Source organism: Fopius arisanus, unplaced genomic scaffold (assembly GCF_000806365.1).
Source record: "Fopius arisanus strain USDA-PBARC FA_bdor unplaced genomic scaffold, ASM80636v1 scaffold00048, whole genome shotgun sequence".
NCBI lineage: Eukaryota > Metazoa > Arthropoda > Insecta > Hymenoptera > Braconidae > Fopius > Fopius arisanus.
Window position 1 is genome coordinate 689642 of NW_011887787.1, and position 23856 is coordinate 713497.

Below are 23856 nucleotides of genomic sequence, written 5' to 3' on the forward strand. Positions count from 1 at the left end.
GCTTTAATAAATCCCATAGATCTCTTCATTTATATTTCTCTTTGCGTTGTCGTTGGGAATGAGAAATTAATTTTGAATGTAAGGCTTCTTCGACGGAAGCCTTACATTTGTGCTTTCAAACATTTTTATTACAGAATGGAAGAGGAAGGCATGAAGAATATATTGAACATATTCTTACCTAGTTTATTTATCGAATCCATTATTATATGGTATAAAAATGAAATAACTGGGTCGAATAAAATTTCAGAATGGCGAACAGGTGCATCAGGAAGACTGATCCTCTACGACGAGGACACAACAACAAAGACAGAGGGTGAATGGAAAAAACGAAATACTCTGAATCACTACAGAGTACCAGACGGTGCATCACTGAGTTTAGTCTCAAAACAATCATCAATCTACAATCTATCGATATTGTCGGAGAAAACGGACAAGTCACACAAGTACGAAACGCTCAATTTAAGTAAATTCAGCTCAGCGAGTCCACCACTGTCACGTGCTACATCCCCACTAAACCACGATCACGACGGTGGTCTCAAGGTTTGGCACTTGGTTAAGCATCACGATACAGATGCCCAGAAAGAGGGTGAACGTGGTAACAAGATGGTATCAGAGATATATCTCACGAGGTTACTCGCTACCAAGGGTACCCTGCAGAAATTCGTCGATGATCTGTTTGAAACAATATTCAGCACTGCACATCGTGGATCTGCACTGCCACTAGCTATTAAATACATGTTTGATTTTCTCGATGATCAAGCTATTCATCATGGCATATCTGATCCTGAGGTTGTACACACGTGGAAGAGTAATTCACTTCCACTTAGGTTTTGGGTCAATCTTATCAAAAATCCAAACTTTGTGTTTGATATACACAAGTCCAATATTGTCGACTCCTGTCTCTCTGTTGTTGCACAGACGTTTATGGATAGTTGTTCGACGTCTGACCATAGGCTAGGTAACTTTTTGTCATTTTTTTATATTTATTATTGAGTATTGATAAGTGTTGATGCGCCATTTCTAGTATTCGCTACATTTTTTTTTTCGTTAATTTTCATGAGCTGATGACAGTAATGAAAAAGTCACTGTATCTATTTAAAATGTTCTATTAAAACGCAATGAGAGATTGAGTTAATTACGCATTTATCTGTGTAATGAGAGTTTTCAGGAGGAAATGTCAAGGGAGCTTTTTGGAGATGGGGAAATTGCATCTGCTGGTCTCTTGGTGTTTTTTGATGGAACAGTTCATCAACAAGATAATTGCGTAATTACGTTGAGGCAGATCTCTTTAATTTCGTTGCGGATTTGAGAATTGATTTCCCATTGGAGGCTGTGGCTTCTTCAATACTGACGCACAGAGAGTAATCACCAGTTTATTGAATCTAATAACGAATTTTTATGAATTCTCCAGGCAAAGACTCACCGAGTTCCAAGCTGCTTTACGCAAAAGACATTCCAGTGTACAAAGAGTGGGTAGAGCGTTACTATTCGGATATTAAAACCATGCCAGCAATATCTGATCACGATATGAATGCAATGCTAGCTGAAGAATCAAGAGTAAGTAATAAAATAAAAAGAACATTTAGTAAAGGAGTGGCGAAGTAAATGAATTTGCAATCCATTATTTTCCATCTTAAAAACTGATGTAAAATATTTAATGATCAAGTATTGGGCAAAATAATAACCAATTATTTTCTCCCCCCAGTTACACACGACAGAATTCAACACGAATTGTGCCCTGTACGAGCTCTACACATACGCAGGAAAATACAACGAACAATTAATAGTAACTCTCGAGGAGGATGAGTTCTCCCAGAAGCAGAGATTGGCGTACAAACTCGAGCAGGTGCACAATATAATGGCAGCCGATGCTAATCCCTGATGTCCCGTTATACCAACCAAGTATCCGACAAAGCCCAGGCACGAGTGGCCCTGCTGAGGACCTGTCGACACTTGGTTACGGATTTAATTGCCATAAAAATTTCAATTAAAAAACGATAAAACGTGGCCTAACGCTATCAAGAACGTTGTGACGTCGACGCCAGAACAGAAAGAGCAATGAACAATTCGTAAGAACAATTTTTCCCCCTCGTTTTTTTATTTAATTTCGTCAAAATCAAATTGTTTTCTAATCGTTCGAATTTTGTGATGCAATGCGTGAGATAAACGACAAGTGAAGTGAGAGATGAACTCACGTTTTTATTAATTATTAAGATAAAGTGCGCGCAACGTTCGAAAAAAGAAATTGTGTATCGAAATAATAATAGGTGTTTCATAAATGAGTACTAATTAACAAAGAATGAAATAAATTTTAATGAGATAAAAAAAAAATTGTAAAAGCACATACGACAAAGTCTTCTGGAAGGCCGCTGGCTGGCAGGTGTGACTAATTATCATCGCACTTACCAGATAATTGTAAATATACCAAATTAATTTAAATAACAAATGATATTGCAATAGGGTTATTATTGAAATCACGCTCACACTCCGGCGGCCGACGAATATATCGTCATTTTGCTATTGTCGATCGTCGAGTTGATGGCGATGAGAAATCTTATGAACGAGGGTTTTAATGAAACAAAGTAATTATTTGGGGATGATAATTTTCATTGATCAAATGGGAGTGAATGAGATTATTTGAAATCAGTCGTTCAATTATGAAATTTGTAAATTGTGTAACTGATCTATCCGCGCCACGTGCCCGATGTCAGCGACTGACGACTGATGTTTTTGCAAAATTGTCAAGGTTTTCAAGGTGAACGCAAACATTTCCATCCACGCATTTGTTCAAATAATAATTAATAAAGGAAGAGGTGAGGTGTAACGAGTCGACTTGCTCTCTAGTCGAGTTTTCGAGGGATATCTTTGAATCCAAGGGAGATAGCGAATTTTTTCTTAGGACCTTTTTGTGGGGGTGGAATGAGAGGAACAAAAAAGGTTCTGACAAAAATTTTGGTATCTGTTTTGGATTCAGAGATATTCATCGAAAACATACTTGCTAGCTAAACCTACTTGTTATCTTTTCACTTCTCCGTTATTGATTAATAAGCAGAAAATTCCAGTTGAGGGGAAAACACGAAATGAGTGAAACGTAAATGTCGATTTGTCTCGTTAACGAGGGATTCTAGAGAGAATGATCAATAGGGTCCAGTGTTTTCGAGATAATCGTGAAATTCCATCACTCAAATGAATATTGACTGGTCCGAATTCACCGGATTGCGATAAATTAGTGTACGAAAAAAGAAACTAGTTAAATAATTGATATGAAAATATATATATAAGATTGGATGGTCATTATGTATATGTGTACATATATACACTTTAATCAAATGCTCGGCGCATTGGAAAATTAATAATTAATAATTCATAAGAAAAACGCATGTGTATGTATATATATGTGTGCGTGCTGTGCCCTTCCGTAAACAAAAAAACAATGATAAATAATATTGTCGCGATTATAAATATATATTATATATAGACGCACACACATTCGAGATTCGAGGATAATGATGGAGATACGAAAAAGAATGGGGGAGGATAATGAAACATACGTGAACAGAACGTGAACAATACGTGAACAATACGTGAACAAAAAATGTGGAATACGATCTTTTTCGAGAATAATGAGATGGTGTATTAGTTGATAGGTAATTTTACTACGAATAAATAAATGAGTAAATAAATTGATATGGACTTATGGTCACGCGTGCGCGAGGCCAGCTCGATGTGACGGTTGTGTTGAGTGTGCGTGCTTCCCTCTTCCTAATTAAAAAAAATTCCGATTTAATACCTCTCAACCCCCAGCCCCTCCCCACCCCACCACTTCCACATTCCCACCCCAACAACTATTTCATTTCTGAGGGAAACACTGACTTGTAACGATCATCGATATCTCTCGAAGACAATTGAAAAATAATAGTTGATATTTTCCTCAGAATGTCATCCCCCAGTGGAGCTGACTAAAAGGATAAATTTAAAGTAAATAAACAAAAAATCTGCCATATATTCTTTCAATATCATCGAATCATCATCATCATTACCATTATCATTATCATAATTCATGAATACTCGTCGCCTGTAATTGTCATCAATGCTCATTATTGTAATAAAATGAAGAATACGCGACAGTCTCTCGTGTTACTAAAGAACAAGAAAATTCACCTCTAAATACTCCTAAATGAAAACATAAAGAAAAAAACAAAGTACCACCTTTTGTGCCACTCCTAAATATGCTTCAACGCCTCCGTCGTCATGTTGTTGTCACTCTTAATTAATTAATTGTAATATAAATAATGGAAATAATGAAAAGATAAAAAAAAATCACTGTTGAGTATTGTCATGATTGTAATACATTGATATTGAATTGATATGAATTGATAATCATTAATTAAACGTAAAAGGAAGAATAACAACAATTAAACTCTGTGGATGTAGCCATATACGATTCAGTGTGACAGAACAATTATTTTATAAATTCATTACTTCTTTCATTCTATCTCATGATTTATTTCTTTCCAATTTTTTTTTTTTATTGATTTGATGGGTGCGAATTCGGACGCGGTGCGAATGGATCGGTGCGACTGTCTAATTTCTTTTTATCTCGAATTGTGTGATTGTGTGTGTCAACAAGTGCGTCAATTTCAATGTGCAGTTGTTCGTGGAGAAAGTATTTATTGCTCAAAAATGAATAAAGAAAAATGAAGGCGAAGAGAACATTAAGAAAATTAAAGAGGAAATGATAAAAATGGGTAAATAAGGAGGAAATGGTAACGAGTGGGTAAGACAGGTGAAACAATATCGAATGGAAAACGACAGTGAGGGGGAGGTAATTATGGGCACTCATTAAAAATATGAAAAATTTGATGAAAACTCCGGTGAAGGGAGAAACATTATTTATCTGAAAAAAATCGAACATCTTTCACAGATAATAGAGCTTTTATAGCTGACAAAATCTTCATTGAAAATATCTCGTGACATTATTGCTATTATCTCGACAATGAGTGATTACAGAGAAAAAAGTGACAATTCATTTTCGCAAAGAACGAAAATTCCTGCGAAAAAGTTGGTATGCTATTTACTCGTAAAACCACTGATACTCAAGATAATTTAGCGTTTAACGAATCGTTTTATCAGTTTACGTTTTATAATTAAATATCAAATGATCACGAATAATAGCAAATGAATAAATAAAAAAGAATACAGTGCCCCTCCCCTGCGCACGCCGACTTCTAAATGGTACTAATAAACCCAAAGTGCCTCTGGTAGATTTTTGGGCATAAGCTTGAGTAATGAAAAAAAAATGAAGAAACTATTAACATTTATTAAAGGAATGCGAAAGGAAAGGCTAAAGACACAAACCAATAAATGATAATAACGACGAAATGAAATAAACAAATGAAACGAGAATAAACCACTGCGTATGCACATGAGTATACATATCATGTTCAAAATTGCGTCGTGCCACGTGTGTATGTATACCGTGTGCATGTGAATTTTTTAGGATAGTTTATAGGATAGTCGATAGTAGCCTAGTCTCTGTGTCTGTGTGTCTGTCTGTACTACCCCCCAGAAAACCCTCCCAGGAGAGTCTTTACCCCCGTCGATTTGCCACTCCCCATCATTGCAAATGCCCGACGAATCCCTCGATAACTATTACATGGATACAAACCAATAAAGAATTAATTACTGATGAATTTAATGAGCTTCTTTGCCATATCTCAACTCCAAAAGCATCAAAATTCCTTGGATTCTGGGTTGAAGGGGTCAAACGTGTTAAAACAAAATTATCTCATTGCTGGATGAGAAAATGATTCCATGAGAAAATGTCAAGTATCTTTTTTAGGGGGAATTTCATCAATTACCAAAAAGCTCTTGACATTTTATCTCCTAAACCACTTGTTCCCGAGATCATTGCTGCGATATCAAAGGAAATAAATAGCATTCCACTCGCGTTTCATCTCGTTGTCACTTCAATGCAGAATAAATTAAACATTTTATTGAAATTATCAAATTTCCTCCTCCTCCACAAGTAAATTGGCACCTTTGCTGAGTGAATATAAATATCGATGGTTCCTTAAACTAATTAAAATCTTCAATTGAAAATGTAAACTCCCCATTTCCAAAATTTGTAAAATTCATTCGAAATAAAGTAAGATGTGTACTTTACCGTTTAATGCGGCTTGCTGCCCAGCAGTCTACCGTCGTGTGCGCAAAACGTAACAATAAACCAACGTAAAACAAATTAATTAAAAAAAACCGACAAGGATAATTGATTAATAAGAAAACACTGTGCTGATGTATGCGCCTAGGGTAACGATTCGTTATTTTTCCTTGAATTGCCTGATTGTAAGTTTCTGCGTTGAGTGATCTTGATGTTTTATCCATCAGTTGATTGCAATTGTTCCATTGGAATTCCAGTGAGAATGAATTATTTTACTATTTCAACGACTCAGTGCTGGAATTACCTCGATGATCATTTATTTTTCGATGAAAACTTCGATACATTTTTGCCGAAAAATACTCATCACCGAAGTAAAACACTTTACTGCAAACATTTTTTTTCGCAAACACACTGATTTAGAAAGGCGAAAAAAAAAACATAATTGAGAGAATAATTAATTTGTGTGAAAGAAATTTGTATGGAGTGAATGTCCATGGACTGTGTAAGACTGAGAGATGCAGCGATTGGAGATTTTTACGTTTTTTTCAATATTAAAAATGGGATTGATCTCCTCTCGCCGCTCATTTTTACGTCATAAATTCATTCATTACGATTATACATAAAGAAAAATGATGGTGAAAATAGTAATGCATCCAATTCACATGTTTACGTATTCCGTTTAATGATAGTCATGTTTTAGTTTTTACCTTTCGTTCGTTATACTTTTCTTTATATCAATGAAGGATAACTGAATGAATAAACGAAAATAATGGGAATAAAACAAGAACAAGAACGATAAGAACAAGAGATAATAAAAATATGAGCATCCTTGGGAACGAATAATTTTGTACTTGTTTTTTAACTTTAAAATATTATAAATATATATAAATAATACCGTTTTACTTTTAAGTTATCCAATTTACTTTTTGATTATTATTATTTTTGTATAAATGTGTGATTAATAGTATGAATAGTGTAATAATTTTGTATGTTTATTGAACCAAAAATAAATATTATTGATAATGATCAATTGATTTTTTATTCATCATTATTTTTTACAGGATTTAATGGCAATTGTGCGTCAATATCTTTGGTAATAGTATTAAGCCCAGTTTCTGTCACATTTAAGTGATGAGTGTGCAGACTTTTTGGACCAATTGTGCTGAGAATAACGGGAAGAAAGAGCAGTCCGTGCCAGAGACCGAATGTGATGGCTAAGAAGAAGATTTTGAAGAAGGTCTTGAAAACGTAGGCTTCCGAGAATATCAGAGGGAGTTGAGAGAGCAGCATTGATCCAGCACCACAAATTACTGCCACACCTATATGTCTCACAGCATTCACTGCTCTTTTCTGACGATTCTCCTCATTTTTTGGGGACTTGCTGTGGAGGAAGGCATGAGCTACATGTGCTGCGTAGTCTACACTCAATCCAACAGCTAATTCCAGACCTAAAAACGAATGTCGAACGGTTTCGAATGATTAATAAAGTGATGAATGATGAACTCACAGTTCTGTCGACTCTGCAGAATCGTATAGATAAACTGCTTGTAAAGTTTGGTATAAATATTTTGCTCACCAATACATGAAACAATGTCGATACTCAATCCCCAGTAGTACATAAATCCACAAATGTCAACAAGTGTCAAACTAACGCACACAAGAATCCAACAGCACGTCTGCGGTTCGGCAATCAGCACTGATGTGGTAGCCATTACACAGATGAGTGCGAGAAATATGTTTCTCGTCACTTCAGTCGCGATTACCTTATCCGTCACCCATGCACCGAACACAGTGCTCCAGATGAAGGCGAGTCCATCGATATTGGCATCAGTCAATGTCAATTTAGCATTGTCCATCGCTGGCAGCCATTCATCAGGACCAGAAAAACTTTTAAAAGCAAAATTAATGCTTGATACCTTCACTCTTGGGGCACTCTGTCCACACGTGATATTTGAGATGAAATGAAAATTCCCCTGGTATTTTCCGCCCATTTGGCTGAATAAAAACTTGGAGAGATATAATTGAAATTCTTCTGATGTAAAAGTTTGGCTTTTGACGTCCTTCTCATAGTACATTCTCACGAAATCAGAAAAATCGTGTGGCCAAGAGTCCACGTGATCAATAGTCGAGAGATTTTTCAAGGTGTCAGTGAAATCGAGGATCTTGGGTAACTCGGTGTGATAATCCAAGTCCCCAAGGATCACCATCGATGGATATCCTTTGTTAGGGAATTGTGCGTTCCTAACACTGATAAATTCCTGTAAATACGAACCCTCAGGGAGGAACCAATTCATATCGAACCACTGCTGCAGCTGCAGAGTTCCCATCACACCAGCAGTAGTGATACCTAAAGTGATCCCTATCACCAGCAATTTCCCAGGCAACGTCAGCACTATTTTCGAATAGATGTAGTTTATGATCCGTGATATCCTGCTCTCACGATTTTTAATGGACGGCTCGTAGCTCTTATGAATTATACACGGAAACATTCCGTTTCTTTTACTCTCAGCTCTTTTTACATCCAACGAAAAAAAAGCCACAAAGAAGGTGATCTGGAGGAGAAACGTCACGAGAACACCAACTGCTGCATAAATGCAGAACGATTCCAGTGAAGGTAAAATCTATGCAAAGATGTATTTATCATTACAAATCATTTCGTGCGACTAATTATTGATTGAATTCTCACCGTCGATGCCCCAATGATGAAAGCCACAACATCTGTCAGAGATGTGATGCAAATGGCAGCTCCAGCATGACTCAGCATCATGGCAATCCTCTGCTCCAGGGATTTTTCACGATGCTCTTGAACACTCATCAGCTCCTTCCACGATGCCATCATCACGAAAATGTCGTCGACACCTAGGCCCAGTAGCATCAGGGGTAATGACGAGTGGACTGGGCCAAATGGTACTTTAAATAGAGAGCATGCACCAACTGCTACGATAAAAGCTCCGCCAACACACAACAGTCCTGCTGTTGTCAAGCAAAACTTGAAAGGAAATTTGGGAGGAAAAAAATTAAATTAAATTCGTCAGGATTTGATAGACGCAGTACTTACACGATATTCTACCCAATTAAATCTAGACAATATAAATTGTACGTATAGAGTCATGAGGATGATGCCTATCATCAGTTTTGTAATATCTTGGAACATTGTTGAGGAGCTCACGTCCCCAAAGCTCCTTCCGGCTTCATAAAATAGTTTAATAGTTTTATTGAATGGATTTTCATTCTTCAGACGTTCAGCATTTGCCCAGAGCTCTTTCACGAACTCTGCTTCCCAATCTAATACGCTAGTTGAGGCCTGAAAGATAATTTTACAATTGAAACTACAAATTTGAACATTATTATTTCATTCCCTTTGCATTTATAAATCAGGAGGACTATTTAGACAAATATTTTCCGTAGAAAATTTCACATAGGATTTAAATCGTTGAGAAATGATTCATTGTTGTTATCATTCGGGAAGTGATTGCAACAGAATAAAAACTCACATTACCCAGTCAGCAGTTCCAACGACATTGCCACTCTCTCCCATGTTAATACTCGTAAAATTGATGTGGACCATCCACAAAGTCTTCACAGCCTTGGCAGAAACGATTCTGCCCTTGTAATCAGTCTCAACTCCTCCCAATAACTCTGAGAAATTCATGGGGTGTCCCAAGGTGGGACTCAGCTTAGTCGAATGCAATTTGTCTATAATATCTCTTCTCGTTTGAATCCTAATGAGATCAGAATCGAAGTTCCAGAGATCCAGTATGCTGAACAGAAGACAGCCCTTGGGAAAACTATTAAATATCTTGCAGTAAATATCACTCGGTGCATGAACACTCGGTTCGAATTTCGTTTTATTCATTCTGGCAGTTGGTTCTTCATCGAAAAAATCGTCGTCCACCCCTCGTCTATTCCGTATCGTGTATTCAGTTATCAGAGGAACCCTTGGGCAGAAAAACGTTACGAATTTCAATTCATTCAATTCAATTTCAATTTATGAAATGGAATGAGAAAAAATTATTTGAGTATACACTCACTTGAAACAAACGTCTGTCCACGCTAATACTGGCTTCTTGCTCGTTTGTAGTGATATAATTCGTTTCGTTATTTCATTTAACTGTAAAATATCGGGGAATCTATTAGAATTGAAGGTAATTATGGAAATTATCTCGTGAGACTTGGCTTTTAATACCTCATAGAGTACGAAGGGATCCAAAACATTGTCAGCAGTGAGGATCATGGTTTCAGTTCTCTGTCCCTCATCGAAATTCCCCAGGAGCCATTCTGTATCCCTCACAAAATCGGAATCCGGTGGAACCCACAATTTCAGAGGATTCTTCTCTTGTCGAAAGCGATAAAGACCAGAGAGACAGAGTAATACGATAATAGTACTTCCAGCAATCCATTGCATCGGCGATCGCGCAATATTCATTCCCAATCTTCATTAAATAATTGTTTAATATAAATTATTCTTTAATTATTTCATATTACAGTGGGAAAGCTTGAAGGAGAATTCTCCAAAAGGCCTCTCTCCTCCCTAAAGTATGACGATATAAACAAAAAAATAAAAAACGGTTTACCTGTAGAAAAAATGCTGGACCCCAGCAGCAACACTCTCTGGGACATTTCTGATTCTTCTGCAAAGGGATTTCCTCTGGCCAACATTTTCCTCAAAACCCTCATCCATAATTCACAAGTCCTCCTCTTCTCTATCTCTGGATGGAGACAAAGTACAATGAGAAACAATTACTCGAGCAATTATTATGATTCATCTACCCAATTACTGATAATGATCATCATTCAGGATCATTAATTGTTACTCTATCAATTTTATAATCAGTAACGCTTTGCACTTTGAATAGAACTTTCAGTAAGGCGTAATGAAACACTCGATAACTCGATCTGGTGAATTGCGTTAATGAAATTTTTACAAACGAGAAAAAAAAAAGTAAAATATGGACTAACCTCATTTTCATTGACGAGTGGACTGTCCAGTGCTGTGCTCCGAGGGTTACGAAACTTAATAAGAGAAAATTACTTACAATTAAATGGTAATTGATACTTCAATTTTTCTTCGAACACACGTGTCGTTATTAGAATTGCGTCATGTCTAATCATGAACTGTCATGATTATTGCGGAAAACTGATTTATTAAAATATCTAATTATTATTTGTAAGATTCATGATATTGTCAATCATTCATCAAATTGACATTTGATGTTTGTAAACAATGACGAGTCGTTATTTACCTTTTGTATTTTCATTGAGAGGTGTTACGATTCTAATCTCTGTCTAACACACGACTGATAGTACATTACAATTTCAAGTGCTCAGCAATTGGGAGGGATTGAAGGAAATAGATGAATGTAATTTAAATTTTTATAATTTGTTAGATGTGTTTATTGGTAAAATTAAAGAAAAAAAATCACAACGAAATTTCAATTGTAAAAAAATTGATCTTTGTCCAAAATTCAATTGAATATCTTAACAATAGTGTCTCAGAATATTTCAGTGGCGAGGCACGTATTTAGCATTCAACAAATCCTTCAACTCTGAAAATATTTTAACCTTAAAGTGATGAATGAGATAAATATACATCTCTGAGAAAAGAAAAAAAAAACAAAAGAAAAGGATTATTGTAAAGCTATCATTATTAGCAACTCTGAAAAATATGAAAATACCACGAACTAATTGATAAAATCTTCATAAGTTTCATTTTGTACAATTATTTAAAGATCTGGGATTGAACGCCCTTTGTAATTCATCACTTTAAATTAATTTTATACAATTCCAATTCTTAAATTGTTCATCTCAATAACAGCTAACTCTCAAACCCAAGCAGAAAAACAAACCTGAAAGAATGTTTTCCAGTACATTCTCAAGTTCAACAATTAAGTTTGATAACTTAATGAAATGAATTCAAGGCATCTCAAAGTAAACTATTACATAAATTTTCTCATCAATAATAAACTCCTCAAAAACAGAACAAAAGTCATGGGTCATCATTTAAATATTCAATTAAATTAAATTCGAGATTGTAGACTTGGCCTTTCGAGAATTTTTATTCGTGTGGAGGTGACTTCAGTAGATGGGTGCCTCGTCGGCTGATGCTGAAATGTCTTCGTCACTCCATTCACTTAAGCCTAGAGTCACTGGCCCATGGAAGCTTTGAGATCTCAGGACACTAAAAATCCAAAAATTTCTATTAAACTCCATTGACCTAAAATAAACAGTCAATTCACCTCCATTGCAACTGTGCTCATTATCTCATGGAAAAACTACAAAAAGCCATTTTATGTAAGTCAACGTAATAAACTATTTAAAAAAACACTGGTGAATGATAAAATATCTGTGCAACGAAGCCAATAAATGCGGTAAAGCAACAAAAACGTTTCCATAAACTCAAACACCGTGCCTTCTTGAAAGCCATATCATACCACTTTCTCAGATGATGGTTTATCTCTACAATCGATCGCTACGAATCCTAGCAAAAATGAAATTGATCATGAGACTACATCAATACCTCCAGAACTGGTATCTACATTAATCAAGGATGTCAAGTGGGCATTGTCGTTTTTCTTTGTGGCATTCAACCACGCATAATTAAAAATTAAAAAATTAATTGAGATAAAAACACTGCTAAATATTTTGGATACATAATTTCCTCAATCTACTCTTTCCTTTCCTAATACTCTAATACAAATGTAAAAACTGTACCACTTGGCTTCCTACGACCCTCACACCCTCGATAATTACCTGGAAGACTCGGAATTGAGACTCCTCTTCACCATGCCAGCCTTTCTCTTCCCCTCCAGAGCAGCTTTCATAGGGTCATAGCTCTTTCTCCTCTTCCAATTCTGCATCTCCTGCTCTTTAACGAGACTCTCCTTCTTCTTCACCTCCTTAGGCTTCACCTTAACAGCACCTTTAGTCGGCCTGACACTGAACCTGCCCGAGTCAGTCCTAGCGATGCTGGTCCCTTCAGACTTGGATCTCCCACTATTAACTGGTTTAGCCTTAACCTGCGGTACCTTAGCCTCAGGTTCCCTGCTCCTCCTCCCCGCGTAGCTCCTATTGAATCCCAAATTTCTATTCCCCTGTTCCTCACTGCTTTCAGTGTCACTGGTTTCTCGCCCTATCCTCCCCTGCCTCAAACTGTGACTGGTGTCCTCATCACTTTCTCCACCAGAGTCAACAGCACCAGTTTGATACACATTGATCCTAGCCGACATAGCCGACATGACATTGTGAGTAGTCTGAAGATAACTAGAAGTATCCAGATCACTGTCAGAACCCAGAGGACTGCATGGGGGTGGCTGCACGTCTCCCCTGAAATTGAATTCATTATCAGACCAGTCATCAGCCAGAGACAATGCCCCACCAGTTCCATGGAAGCTCGCAGACCTCAGGACAGAATTATCCCTGCTATTTCCATCCTCTGTACTGTGATGCTTCCTGGTGACATCTAGCTTCTTCTTTCCCTCAGCAGCTGCCTTCATGGGATCATAATTCTTTCTTCTCTTCCAATTCTGAAATTCCACCTCCTTGGACGTCAACGTTGAGTTGCTTCTGCCAGAATTTTTACCCTCTTTACTAGCTTTTTGATTAGGCCTTGTGGACGGGCTAGTCTTCTGAGCTCTCATACTGTATCTACCCCCCTCAGTTCTCGACAATGATGGGCCTCTTGGTCTAGGAGGTTCAGGTTTCTTGAAGACTTCTTTGTTACTAGCACCAACACTACTCGTCCTCCCACGGTGATGCTGCTGTCGAGCTGATGTAGGAGCTGATTTGATTTCTGATTGTGCCCTTCTTCGTCGTTCCTCAGGCGTTGTATTCGGTGTGGATTCTGACTCACAGCTGAGACGAGCACGACGCATACTGAACGTTCTATTGAGCTTTATTCCTGAGGAAATTGGTGGAGCTGGAGTCACAGCCTCTCCTGTTTCGGAACTGCTATCCGAATTAGCTAATTTTGTTTTTAACCTCTCATTGCTGTTGTCGTTGAAGCTGCTTCTCCTCGTCAACATGCTCTTCGTCTTCATGGTCCTGATGCTGGTGTTGGAGGTTGAACGCTGAATACTCGTATTCCTCGACAGCATTGGACTCCCATGAAGATTCAGTAATTTATCCTTGGACGTTTCTTCGCGGTAATTGGACGTGCTCAGAGACTTCCTCAACATGTAGGGACTGTTCTCCATACACGTGAAGTAGCCAATATTCTTGGACTGACTTCCAGGTTTCACCAGTTGCTTTGGACGTTCGATGCTCGGTGTCAGTGTTCTAGTGGCTAATGCCTTGTGTCCCAGGATTGGACTGTTCGTTAACTTAGGGGTTGTCGATCGTAAACGGTTTAATATCGGACTATTCGTGTGCTTGAAGTTCTCCTCGTGATAATTTCTCAAGCTACTGCGACGCGAGGAATTGGACTCTGCAGTATCTGAATGATTCCCTCGATTCTCAACAGAATTGGAACGGCCTAGGTGAAGTCTTACCAGCATGTGGGACGGACTCTTTGGCACATTTATTTCCTCTTTCTTATCCGTATATTTTCTCATGCTTCTTCGTGAATCAGACGTATTAACTCTTTTGAAGAGTGACTCAGAGAGACTACCTCGGCGAACTAGCGAGTGAGTTGGAGTTCGTTGAGAGCTGTGTGGAGGAGTGGGATAACTGTTACTGGTATCCTCGTCTGATTCACCTCCAGAGTCTATCATTGTTGAGGCCATCCTCTGGTGAACCTCTACATCGAGACTGCTGTCACTGGCCTCGTGTCTACTTTTTGGCAGACGTTTAGATCTCGAGTAGATGGGGGAGGGAATTTTCGAGGGACTCATTGGCGGGGTACGACCTGTTGTGCCGCCAATGGCAGGAGGCAGGGAGTTGTGCTCAGCTACCTGAGTCGCCCACTCAGAAATCCAGGAATTTGAGTCTCTGGAGGTGTTCATCTGGAAGTGGTGGCCGTATGACGAGTTTTGCTCGTCCTCAGTGAGAACTCCAACGCTGAAGGTCTTGTCGATGTCCATTCGTGCCTTTTCCTCGTCTGTGTAGTCCTTATGAACTGTATACGTACCAGCTTCACTCACTGTCTCCTCGGAGTCATTGTCCAGGTTGCTAACACTGAATTTATCGATGTTTGGGTCTGTGCTAGACTCTCCGGAGTACGTTACACAGAGCATCTGGACGTTTCTCGGTTTTTGGAGAGATCCTGGATTGTTTGAGGGGGTCGGTGTGTAGCTGGTGTTTTTGAGCTTCTCCGAGGTCTCGTGAGGCTCATCGAGATTCTCCGAGGAGTAAGAGTGATTTATCTCGAGGTACTCGATATTTTTGGTGTACTTTTTCTCCGGGGAGTACTGCACGCGGTTTGAACGGTCTTCGTCCAGGGCATTCTGGAGACGACTCAGGTCGTTCATCGTGGAGGAGTAGGAAAGGTCTGGGCGAGGAGGCGAGGGTTCGTGATAGGAGCGACGATTTGCCGTGGGTTTTTCAGTGAGAGAACGAGACATTAAGGGATGACGAAGAGAGACTCCTTTTGGTGATGTTTTTAAACCTGAAATTCAAAAGACAATTGATAAATTATTTTCTGCGAAATATTTACACCGAAATCACTCGATGAGGGGACGATTTCGTAATTACCGAGGGTCTTAGCCTCAACACATTATGTTTTGTCAATCAACTAAATATTTTTAATAGTATATTTTTGGATAGTAGCCTTGAGCCTCTTGAGGAACCGAAGGTGAGCTCAATGTACCTCAGACTAATACCCACGGAATACTAATGGCCACACGTTGCCTCTGCCATTGGCTCAACGTGTGAAGATGACTTCACTGTGACTCATTCGCCGGACACATACAACATTTCCATATATAAATCTTACCCAGTGGCCGATATTAAAAAATACTCAAGTCAAAGAATATTCGTGCAGCAGATTGAGTAAACGTACCTAGTTCCTTCAATTTCTGCGATAATTTGTCAGCTTTTCGTTTCGTGTCATCTTCACTGCTGAAGTATCCCTCAGAGTAGTTGCTCACGGGTTTAGTTTTTTGTACAAAATTTGGGGATAAGTCTGACGATTGACTTGTCTTAATCTCTATCTGAAAACCAGAACGAAACCACTTGAAGCATCAGATAAAAATTATCCAAAGAATTCTTATCAATTAACGATTGACAATTATTATTCACAATATTAAATATATTATACCTTGGACGTCGAGACATTCCTCCTGTGCCTGGCGAACCTCTGAAAAAGATTCTGATACTTGACAGTGTCAACTTCCTTGCTGCCATTTCCAAAATCAATGGTGAATGCCAAAGCAGCTGGACTCTGAGCTGTTTTTCCACAAACCTCTTTCTCAAGTGAATCCTCCCTCTCGCAATCGCTCCCCTGACACCTCGAGTTGGCATTGGCCTGATCTTGGAGCACATCCAAATTTTTGCATCCAACAATACCATTTCCCCTGACGACAACGACTTCATCCTCAAGATCACACCTATGATCCTCACGATCCTCACGATCCTCACGATCCTTCTTTCTTACCTCCTCCATGCCGACAATGTCCACCTGACATTACCAAGGATTTCCACGGATTTGGCACTTTTCCTAATGCAAAACTCACCGATATTCTCTTGTCTCTCAACATACGTTCGCATTATTTATCATTTACCCATCAGAAAATTTCACTCCCACCGAGTCTTTCTCACTTGTATTTGTGCACTTATGCCGCTGGCGGCTTGACAATTGAAAATAATAGACAGGAAATAGTGTCCGGACAGGTGCGGTGACTATTGGTACAGAGCGCACTTGTCAAAGGTGTCAACACACTCGATTTCTACTCGACTCTTTTTCTTTCCGCATTGTAGACACAATTTTGGGCTCACTCTCACATAACTACGATAAACTCCATATTTACGTCACAGGGAAGATATACTATGATTTTTTTTTATTCATTTCAGGTCAATAAAATATCTCTGATCGCAATTCAGCGACTAGTGCACAGCCCATGGGAGGCGATAATCTAATATTTTTCTCTTTTTTTTGTAATGGGGAGTTCCTGGAATAGAAGGCGGATTCAGTGACGGGTGGAAGATATATATGTGATGGAGGTATGTATGTAGTGTGACGGGAAAATCGAGTGAATCGTCGGTCGATTAGTCGAACGCGCGAGATATTCTGAGGAGCGCGGGATTTCAGAAAATTTGAGAGCATTCATAACCCTCAATATGACAGGTCAGAATGAAATGTCGGGGGTAATGGTTATTGAGTTGGTTGATTGTGATTAATAAGGGTTTTGAGTATTTTTGGGATATTGAATAGATATATTATATAGATCAAAATGGACGAGAACGAATTTCCAGATTCTGATGAAGAATATGATTTCGTGACAAATGATTTGAGCAAAGCCTCGGGGTCGTCGAATGGTGAGTTATTTTGGCCTTGAAAGCGAAATGTCTCATATTTAAAAAACTTTAAATTTTCTCCCACCAGAAATACCTAGAGAACCTGCACCAGTAAATAAAAATGGTACTTCATCATTGGTGTCAGCATGCCTTACGGATGATGATTTTCCCACAGAGGATGAGATCAATTCCCTCGAGGAGTCAATTTCCACCTCGTCAGCCCAAAAAGCTCCCCCAGAGAAGGGAAAGAAACGCACTTTCGAGGAACTGCGAAAGGACGTGGCAGAGCTCCTCGATGATGGCTCAACTGCCTCAAACTTTGACTTGGCACCTGATGATTTTCACGATTTCGAGAGACATGATAAGAGACCTCGTTGGAATCAGCCGGAGGAAGTGATAGCGACAATTCTCGAAGAGCTGCGGAGGAAACGATTGATGCGCGCGGGAAAGGACCCAGAGGTGACACGAATCTCCCAGAGATTGACTCCCAGGGAGACGGTGTCCCTCAAGATTCCATCCTGGAATTTCGTGGCACTGACGAGACCCGCGGACTCTCAGAGAGTTTACGTTAGACTTCGGCCGAAGGAGTCAGTGAAAATCGTGGGGATTGCGTCAACATCAGGTCTTCTCACAGTTAATTACGAGAAATTGAAGGAGGAGGCAGAGAAAATACTCATTGAGAAAGCGAAGAGGGAGAGCCTGTCTGTCCCTGAGGTCCAGGAAGAAGCAACATCGGTAGCTGATGAACTCTGGGTGGACAAATATCGTCCCAAGTCATACAGGGAGCTATTATCAGATGAGACTGTTAATCGCAACTTTTTACGCTGGATTAAACTCTGGGACAAAATTGTCTTTGGGCGTGAACCCTTGAAGAAACATGGGCTTAAGAAGCACGTGGAGAAATCTGGGTGGAAGAAGTTTGGGAAGAAGGAGGAGGTGGAGCTGGTGGACAAGAGGGGATTCCCTGTGCACAAGATCGCGATGCTAGCTGGTCCTCCTGGATTGGGAAAAACTACTCTGGCTCATCTAGTGGCAAGACATGCTGGGTACAATGTTGTGGAGATTAATGCCAGTGATGAGAGAACTCCAGAGGCTTTCAGACAGGCACTGATGTCCTCAACCCAGATGAGATCCGTGATGGGAGCAGACCCCAGGCCCAACTGTCTAGTCCTCGACGAAATTGATGGTGCCCCAGTAGCTTCTGTCGAACTCCTCTTGAAATTTGTTCAAGGGAAATTAACAGGTAAAGGTAAAAAATCGAAAGAACTCTCTGCAAAGGATAATGAGTATTGCAAGAGGCCTGTCATTTGCATTTGTAATGAGGCATACACCCCGTCATTAAGATCTCTCCGACAAATGGCGTACATAATAAATGTCCCGAAGGTCTCTCCAGCGAACCTGGCAGATCGTCTAGCCACGATAGCCCGTCGTGAACACCTGAATATTGATCTGGGCACCTTAATCCAATTGGCAGAGAAATCTGGTTGTGACATTCGAGCCTGTCTGGGTGCCCTTCAGTACCTGGGGACAGACTGCGGCAAATCCAGTCACAGTCTGGCTGACAAAGACATGAAGAAAACCATCTTCGAGGCGTGGAGAGAAATTCTCAAGATTCCTATGGTCAGGACTGGCCCTCTGACCCCTAGGGAACGAGCCCAGAGGATCCTGCAAGTATCCTACGGTGAGAACACTGAGAGATTGACCCAGGGGGTCTTCGAGAACTATCCCCCGAACTGTCACGAGAAGATGACTAAAGTAGCGACGTCGTTGGAATGGTTTGAGCTGTACGACAGAATCACAACAGTCATCAATACAAAACAGGACTGGACAGTGGCTCCATACACTGGCTATTGCTTTGTCAATTGGCACTTTGGCTTCGCTGGAACAGTTAATCCTAAGTTGTCGTATCCCCATGCAGCAACAGACGTCTGGCAGAAGACCACGAAGACCATGGGAATATTGGCAGTCGCCAGAAAGTCTCGAGGGCAAGACACTACGACCATTATCCTGGATATCGCGCCTTCTCTGTTTGAGATTTTGAATCCAAAGCTGAGATCAGTGGCCAGCAATCTCTACTCAACTAAAGAGAAAATCGAACTTGAGAGACTGATTGATGTCATGCTTAATCTGGGGATCTCCTTCGTCCAGGAGAAGAGTGAGGATGGAGCTGTGGATTACAAGATTGAGCCTGATTTGTTCGAGGTGGGAATTTTCCCCGAATGCAAGACCCGGAGGGGATTGTCGTATGCTGTTAAACAGATTGTTGCTCAGGAGCTTGAGGTGGAGAGGCTCAAAAGAGCTACTCTTGCCCGGGGTGCCTCCAGCAATCCTGAAGGGTCCAAAACTCCTCAGGGAGTGAATGAAACACCTGAGATCATACCGTCAGTTAATGCATTCAGACCGAACCATATCAGTGAAATGGAGAGGATTGTTACTCCCAAAACAACGAAATTCCGAAACTTTTTTGAGGGATTCAAGAAACCTGTCGTTGATACTAATCCCGAAACTTCGCCGAAGGCGGAGAAACCTGGAAAAAAGTACAGGAATTTAGTCGCCAAGTATGGAGTTTGGTACAAGTATAAAGAAGGATTCAGTAATTCAATTCGAAGGAATGTGTCCCTAGAAGACATTTTGTAAAAATATTGTAATGATTATTAATTTTTTTATGACTCTAGTTCAGTGATTGTATCCGATTATTTATACAGATAGTTTTGTAAAAAAATGTATTAGGAAGATGTATGTAGAGAGAGACGATAATTTTGTATAATAAATTTGTGACAATAAAAAATTTTAGGAATGAATTCAATAGATTCTTTACGACTGGAATTATCTGAGGATTAGTGCAAATAAATTGTAATCATTCTGGTTCGTAAGGATATATTTTACTCGTTCTACAAAAAAAGTTATAAACAAATACTTAAGGAAGTCGTGGTCTAATTAATAGGAAGGGAAGTCGTCTTTCTTCCGGAAATTCCTCAAAAAAGGGATAAAATCGTGTGGGAAGATATAATTTTACTCTGCTGCCTCTTCATCCAGAACTTCCTCGTCATCGAAGGCTTCTTCGTCTTCTGCAGTCGCTTCCTACAAATGATTCGTCAATATCAATTACTCTATTCAAAAAGCAGGGGAATTAGAGTGGATCTGAGGACTAATTACTTGATACTGTTGATACTCAGACACCAAGTCGTTCATATTACTCTCAGCCTCAGTGAACTCCATCTCGTCCATGCCCTCGCCTGTGTACCAGTGGAGGAAAGCCTTACGTCTGAACATAGCAGTGAACTGTTCGCTGATGCGTTTGAATATCTCCTGAATGGCTGTGGAATTACCGATGAAGGTCGCCGACATCTTCAAGCCCTTGGGGGCAATGTCACAGACAGCGACCTTGACGTTGTTTGGAATCCATTCCACAAAGTACGCTGAATTTTTATTTTGAATATTCAACATCTGCTCGTCCACCTCCTTCATCGACATCTGACCCCTGAATATCGCAGCTACAGTCAGGTATCGACCGTGACGAGGGTCACAAGCTGCCATCATGTTCTTAGCATCGAACATCTGGATTATAACGGGAACAATAGAATCAACACTTTGAGATGATAATTTTCAAAAAATGTTGATAAAGTTTGAAAGATAATATAGTATAAATATAATTCGATATTGACCTGTTGTGTGAGTTCTGGAACAGTTAGGGCACGATATCCTTGACTTCCCCTGGCAGTCAGTGGAGCGAAACCTGGCATGAAGAAATGAAGACGTGGGAATGGTACCATGTTCACTGCCAATTTACGCAGATCAGCGTTTAATTGACCTGGGAATCTCAGACACGTTGTCACACCTGACATTGTGACCTAAAAAATTGACAACAAATAATAAATATCCAAAAGACAATTCCCCCACAATAAATAGTCCAATATTTTCACTCACTGACACGAGATGATTTAAATCACCATAAGTAGGTGAAGTCAATTTCAAGGTTCGGAAGCAAATATCATAAAGGGCTTCATTATCGATACAGAATGTCTCGTCAGTATTCTCCACCAATTGGTGAACTGACAGAGTAGCATTGTAGGGCTCAACAACAGTATCTGACACCTGAATAAAAAATGAATAATAATATAAAAATTAATTGATGATTGAATAATTTCTTAGAATTTTTCCGAGTGAATCAAGTACCTTTGGTGATGGAACAACACTAAACGAGTTCATGATACGGTCTGGGTATTCTTCCCTGACTTTTGAAATTAATAGAGTCCCCATTCCTGAACCAGTGCCACCCCCGAGGGAGTGGGTCAACTGGAATCCTTGGAGACAGTCGCATCCTTCCGCTTCCTTCCTAACAACTTCCAGAACAGAGTCGATGAGCTCTGCACCCTCGGTGTAGTGACCCTTGGCCCAATTATTTCCAGCTCCACTCTGTCCAAAAACAAAGTTATCCGGCCTGAAGATCTGCCCAATTGGACCACTGCGAATAGAATCCATAGTCCCTGGCTCAAGGTCGACGAGAATCGCCCGAGGAACGTATTTGTTGTCTGATAAAATAATTTTCATGTTATCAATAAACTATAAATATATAGAAAAGGGATGTTATGATTTTAAATAATTAGTTTGCAAACGCTAATGAGAAAAATAAAAGGAAAATCTATTTTCGATCAGATAGGAGAATTTTAAAGTGTTTTTTTTTTCATTCAGAAATATTTCGACTAACTTCCTGCTTCATTGTAATAAACGTTGATCCTCTCCAGCTGAAGATCATTCGTTCCTACGTATCTGCCAGTCGGATCGATCCCATGCTCATCAGAAATTATCTCCCAGAACTGCGAAGTGATTTAACAATTGAAAATACGTCTGACCATAGAAAACAAATGAATGCAAACATTACTTCATTTATTTCTGATCTTTCAAAGAGGAATATCGCCAGCAAAATGATTTCTCTCACTCGATTTTCGAGATTTCTTCCTCTGCAAAGTGGTAAAAACGAGAGTGTCAGGAGTTACACTCAAACGAAGATGATGGCTGGAATAGCAATGAATCGATTTGAAAAGAAGGTAATGATCAATTAAATGAGTATTGTAAGGAATTACAAACTGAATTGTGATTATAAAGAGGATTTTTTTCAATTTGATAATTCTCTGATACAATTTATCCTGTCCGTTGTCTTTTCCTCCAACAGAAGATCAGAATGCTGGGCCTAATATTCTGGGCGGGGATGCTAGTCCCGCCATTCCTCAGTCTCACACAGATTAAAAAATTCAACAAAGAAGAAGACGCCGAGGAATAACTCCCGCCACTAGGCTATTTCACACGAGAAACCGTTATCCCCGAAAACCGCCAACTTCCCCAAATACATGAGAATTCAAATAAAATCTAAAATAGCATCTGCGCATGTACCCAACATCTCGTCTATTCGAATTACACACATATTACCTATACATAACACGCCAGTTATTTCAAGCACATACCTAAACCCTTTTCTCACTTCTCTCTCATTTCTCCGATCATATCTGCACTTACACGAGATCCATAACAATCATCAAATCATCCACAGCCCCTAAATGATAAGATACCTATCTCAACACTCAATACTTATCGCGGAATAATATGCCCCAGGCGTCTCTTTTCAATTACAATTCCAGGAACGTGACATGTTAGTCATCTACAATTTTTTTTTTTATTCGTTCCAATTCTGAATGTCACATTTTTGTAGGCAAAAATCTGTTATTCGCACTACATGTTGAGCATACACGGGACATTTAAATAAATAAAACGAAATGCATGAACGAAATTTTGAAACAAAATGGGAGTTTTTCTAACCACGAAAGAAGAGAAAGAAAAATTGGAAAAATCGAATGTCAAAGATATTTTCAACATGCGGTATTCGAGTATTATATTGAAGTTTGAAAAAGATGACATGTTATCGATTTTGTGGAATTTAATAAAATGTTTGGATGTGAGGTGAGGTGAGGGTAGCTGTGGAAGAAGATGCGATGAGAAAATCGTTGGAAAATACAATTTAAATGAAATAGAATAGAAAATGTGACCTTGGAACCAATTTGGTTGCCGCACTGTCCAGCTTGCAGATGCACGATTTCCCTCATGATGAAATATCCTCTGAATGATCAAAATAATTGTTGGAAAATTCAGTGGAGCGAATTTTTCTCGAGAAAAAAAATGTGATTGCAGTGAAAATTGGGAGTTATGTTCGGTCCTATTCTCTCGGTGAGTGCAACTTCAACTACAATATCTCGACCAGAGAGATGAGAGTGCTTTCGACTTTTAACTTCGAGATTCTCGTCGTTACCTGCGCA

The 23856-nt window shown here is 39.3% G+C and overlaps 5 protein-coding genes and 1 long non-coding RNA gene across 11 annotated transcripts in view; 3 read left to right on the forward strand and 3 right to left on the reverse strand.

Moving 5' to 3' along the window:
• Positions 1-6908, forward strand: part of PlexA (plexin A) — a 178894-nt gene extending 171986 nt beyond the window's left edge. For both annotated transcript variants that reach the window (XM_011306537.1, XM_011306538.1), the window contains exons 9-11: positions 248-958; positions 1412-1557; positions 1706-6908. In XM_011306537.1, coding sequence (XP_011304839.1) covers positions 248-958; positions 1412-1557; positions 1706-1882 — 1034 coding nt within the window. In that variant the 3' untranslated portion in view covers positions 1883-6908. The remainder of the gene's footprint in view (positions 1-247; positions 959-1411; positions 1558-1705) is intronic.
• Positions 6909-7167: 259 nt separating this feature from the next.
• Positions 7168-11463, reverse strand: LOC105267590 (patched domain-containing protein 3). 3 transcript variants are annotated; one of them, XM_011306543.1, is made up of 10 exons: positions 11404-11463; positions 11120-11151; positions 10735-10869; positions 10347-10593; positions 10192-10271; positions 9660-10098; positions 9219-9464; positions 8847-9149; positions 7737-8781; positions 7168-7608 (listed from the first exon to the last, which is right to left on the reverse strand). In XM_011306543.1, the coding sequence occupies exons 3-10, from the start codon at positions 10839-10841 to the stop codon at positions 7199-7201; spliced, it is 2877 nt and encodes a 958-aa protein (XP_011304845.1). In that variant the 5' UTR covers positions 10842-10869; positions 11120-11151; positions 11404-11463; the 3' UTR covers positions 7168-7198. The 3 variants fall into 3 exon arrangements, with proteins under 3 accessions (XP_011304845.1, XP_011304847.1, XP_011304846.1); XM_011306545.1 differs by lacking the exons at positions 11120-11151; positions 11404-11463 and adding an exon at positions 10975-11110; XM_011306544.1 differs by lacking the exons at positions 11120-11151; positions 11404-11463 and adding an exon at positions 10931-11110.
• Positions 11464-12224: 761 nt separating this feature from the next.
• On the reverse strand, positions 12225-17168 carry LOC105267589 (dentin sialophosphoprotein). 3 transcript variants are annotated; one of them, XM_011306541.1, is made up of 5 exons: positions 16353-17163; positions 16095-16245; positions 13559-15701; positions 12911-13483; positions 12225-12338 (listed from the first exon to the last, which is right to left on the reverse strand). In XM_011306541.1, the coding sequence occupies exons 1-5, from the start codon at positions 16695-16697 to the stop codon at positions 12236-12238; spliced, it is 3315 nt and encodes a 1104-aa protein (XP_011304843.1). In that variant the 5' UTR covers positions 16698-17163; the 3' UTR covers positions 12225-12235. The 3 variants fall into 3 exon arrangements, with proteins under 3 accessions (XP_011304843.1, XP_011304842.1, XP_011304844.1); XM_011306542.1 differs by adding an exon at positions 12592-12638 and having other exon boundaries at positions 12247-12338; positions 12911-15701; positions 16353-17168; XM_011306540.1 differs by having other exon boundaries at positions 12911-15701; positions 16353-17162.
• On the forward strand, positions 17163-20349 carry cutlet (chromosome transmission fidelity protein 18 homolog). Its single transcript, XM_011306539.1, has 3 exons — positions 17163-17254; positions 17479-17569; positions 17637-20349. Exons 1-3 carry the CDS (start codon positions 17249-17251, stop codon positions 20183-20185), a joined length of 2646 nt encoding a protein of 881 aa, XP_011304841.1. The 5' UTR covers positions 17163-17248; the 3' UTR covers positions 20186-20349.
• A 59-nt stretch (positions 20350-20408) lies between these two features.
• Positions 20409-23804, reverse strand: LOC105267592 (tubulin beta chain). The gene is made up of 7 exons (XM_011306547.1): positions 23590-23804; positions 22257-22365; positions 21725-22080; positions 21476-21643; positions 21214-21399; positions 20705-21106; positions 20409-20629 (listed from the first exon to the last, which is right to left on the reverse strand). The coding sequence occupies exons 1-7, from the start codon at positions 23644-23646 to the stop codon at positions 20561-20563; spliced, it is 1347 nt and encodes a 448-aa protein (XP_011304849.1). The 5' UTR covers positions 23647-23804; the 3' UTR covers positions 20409-20560.
• On the forward strand, positions 22372-23346 carry LOC105267591 (uncharacterized). The gene is made up of 2 exons (XR_892266.1): positions 22372-22596; positions 22722-23346. It is a non-coding gene; the product is annotated as an uncharacterized lncRNA (long non-coding RNA).
• Positions 23805-23856: the final 52 nt, after the last annotated feature.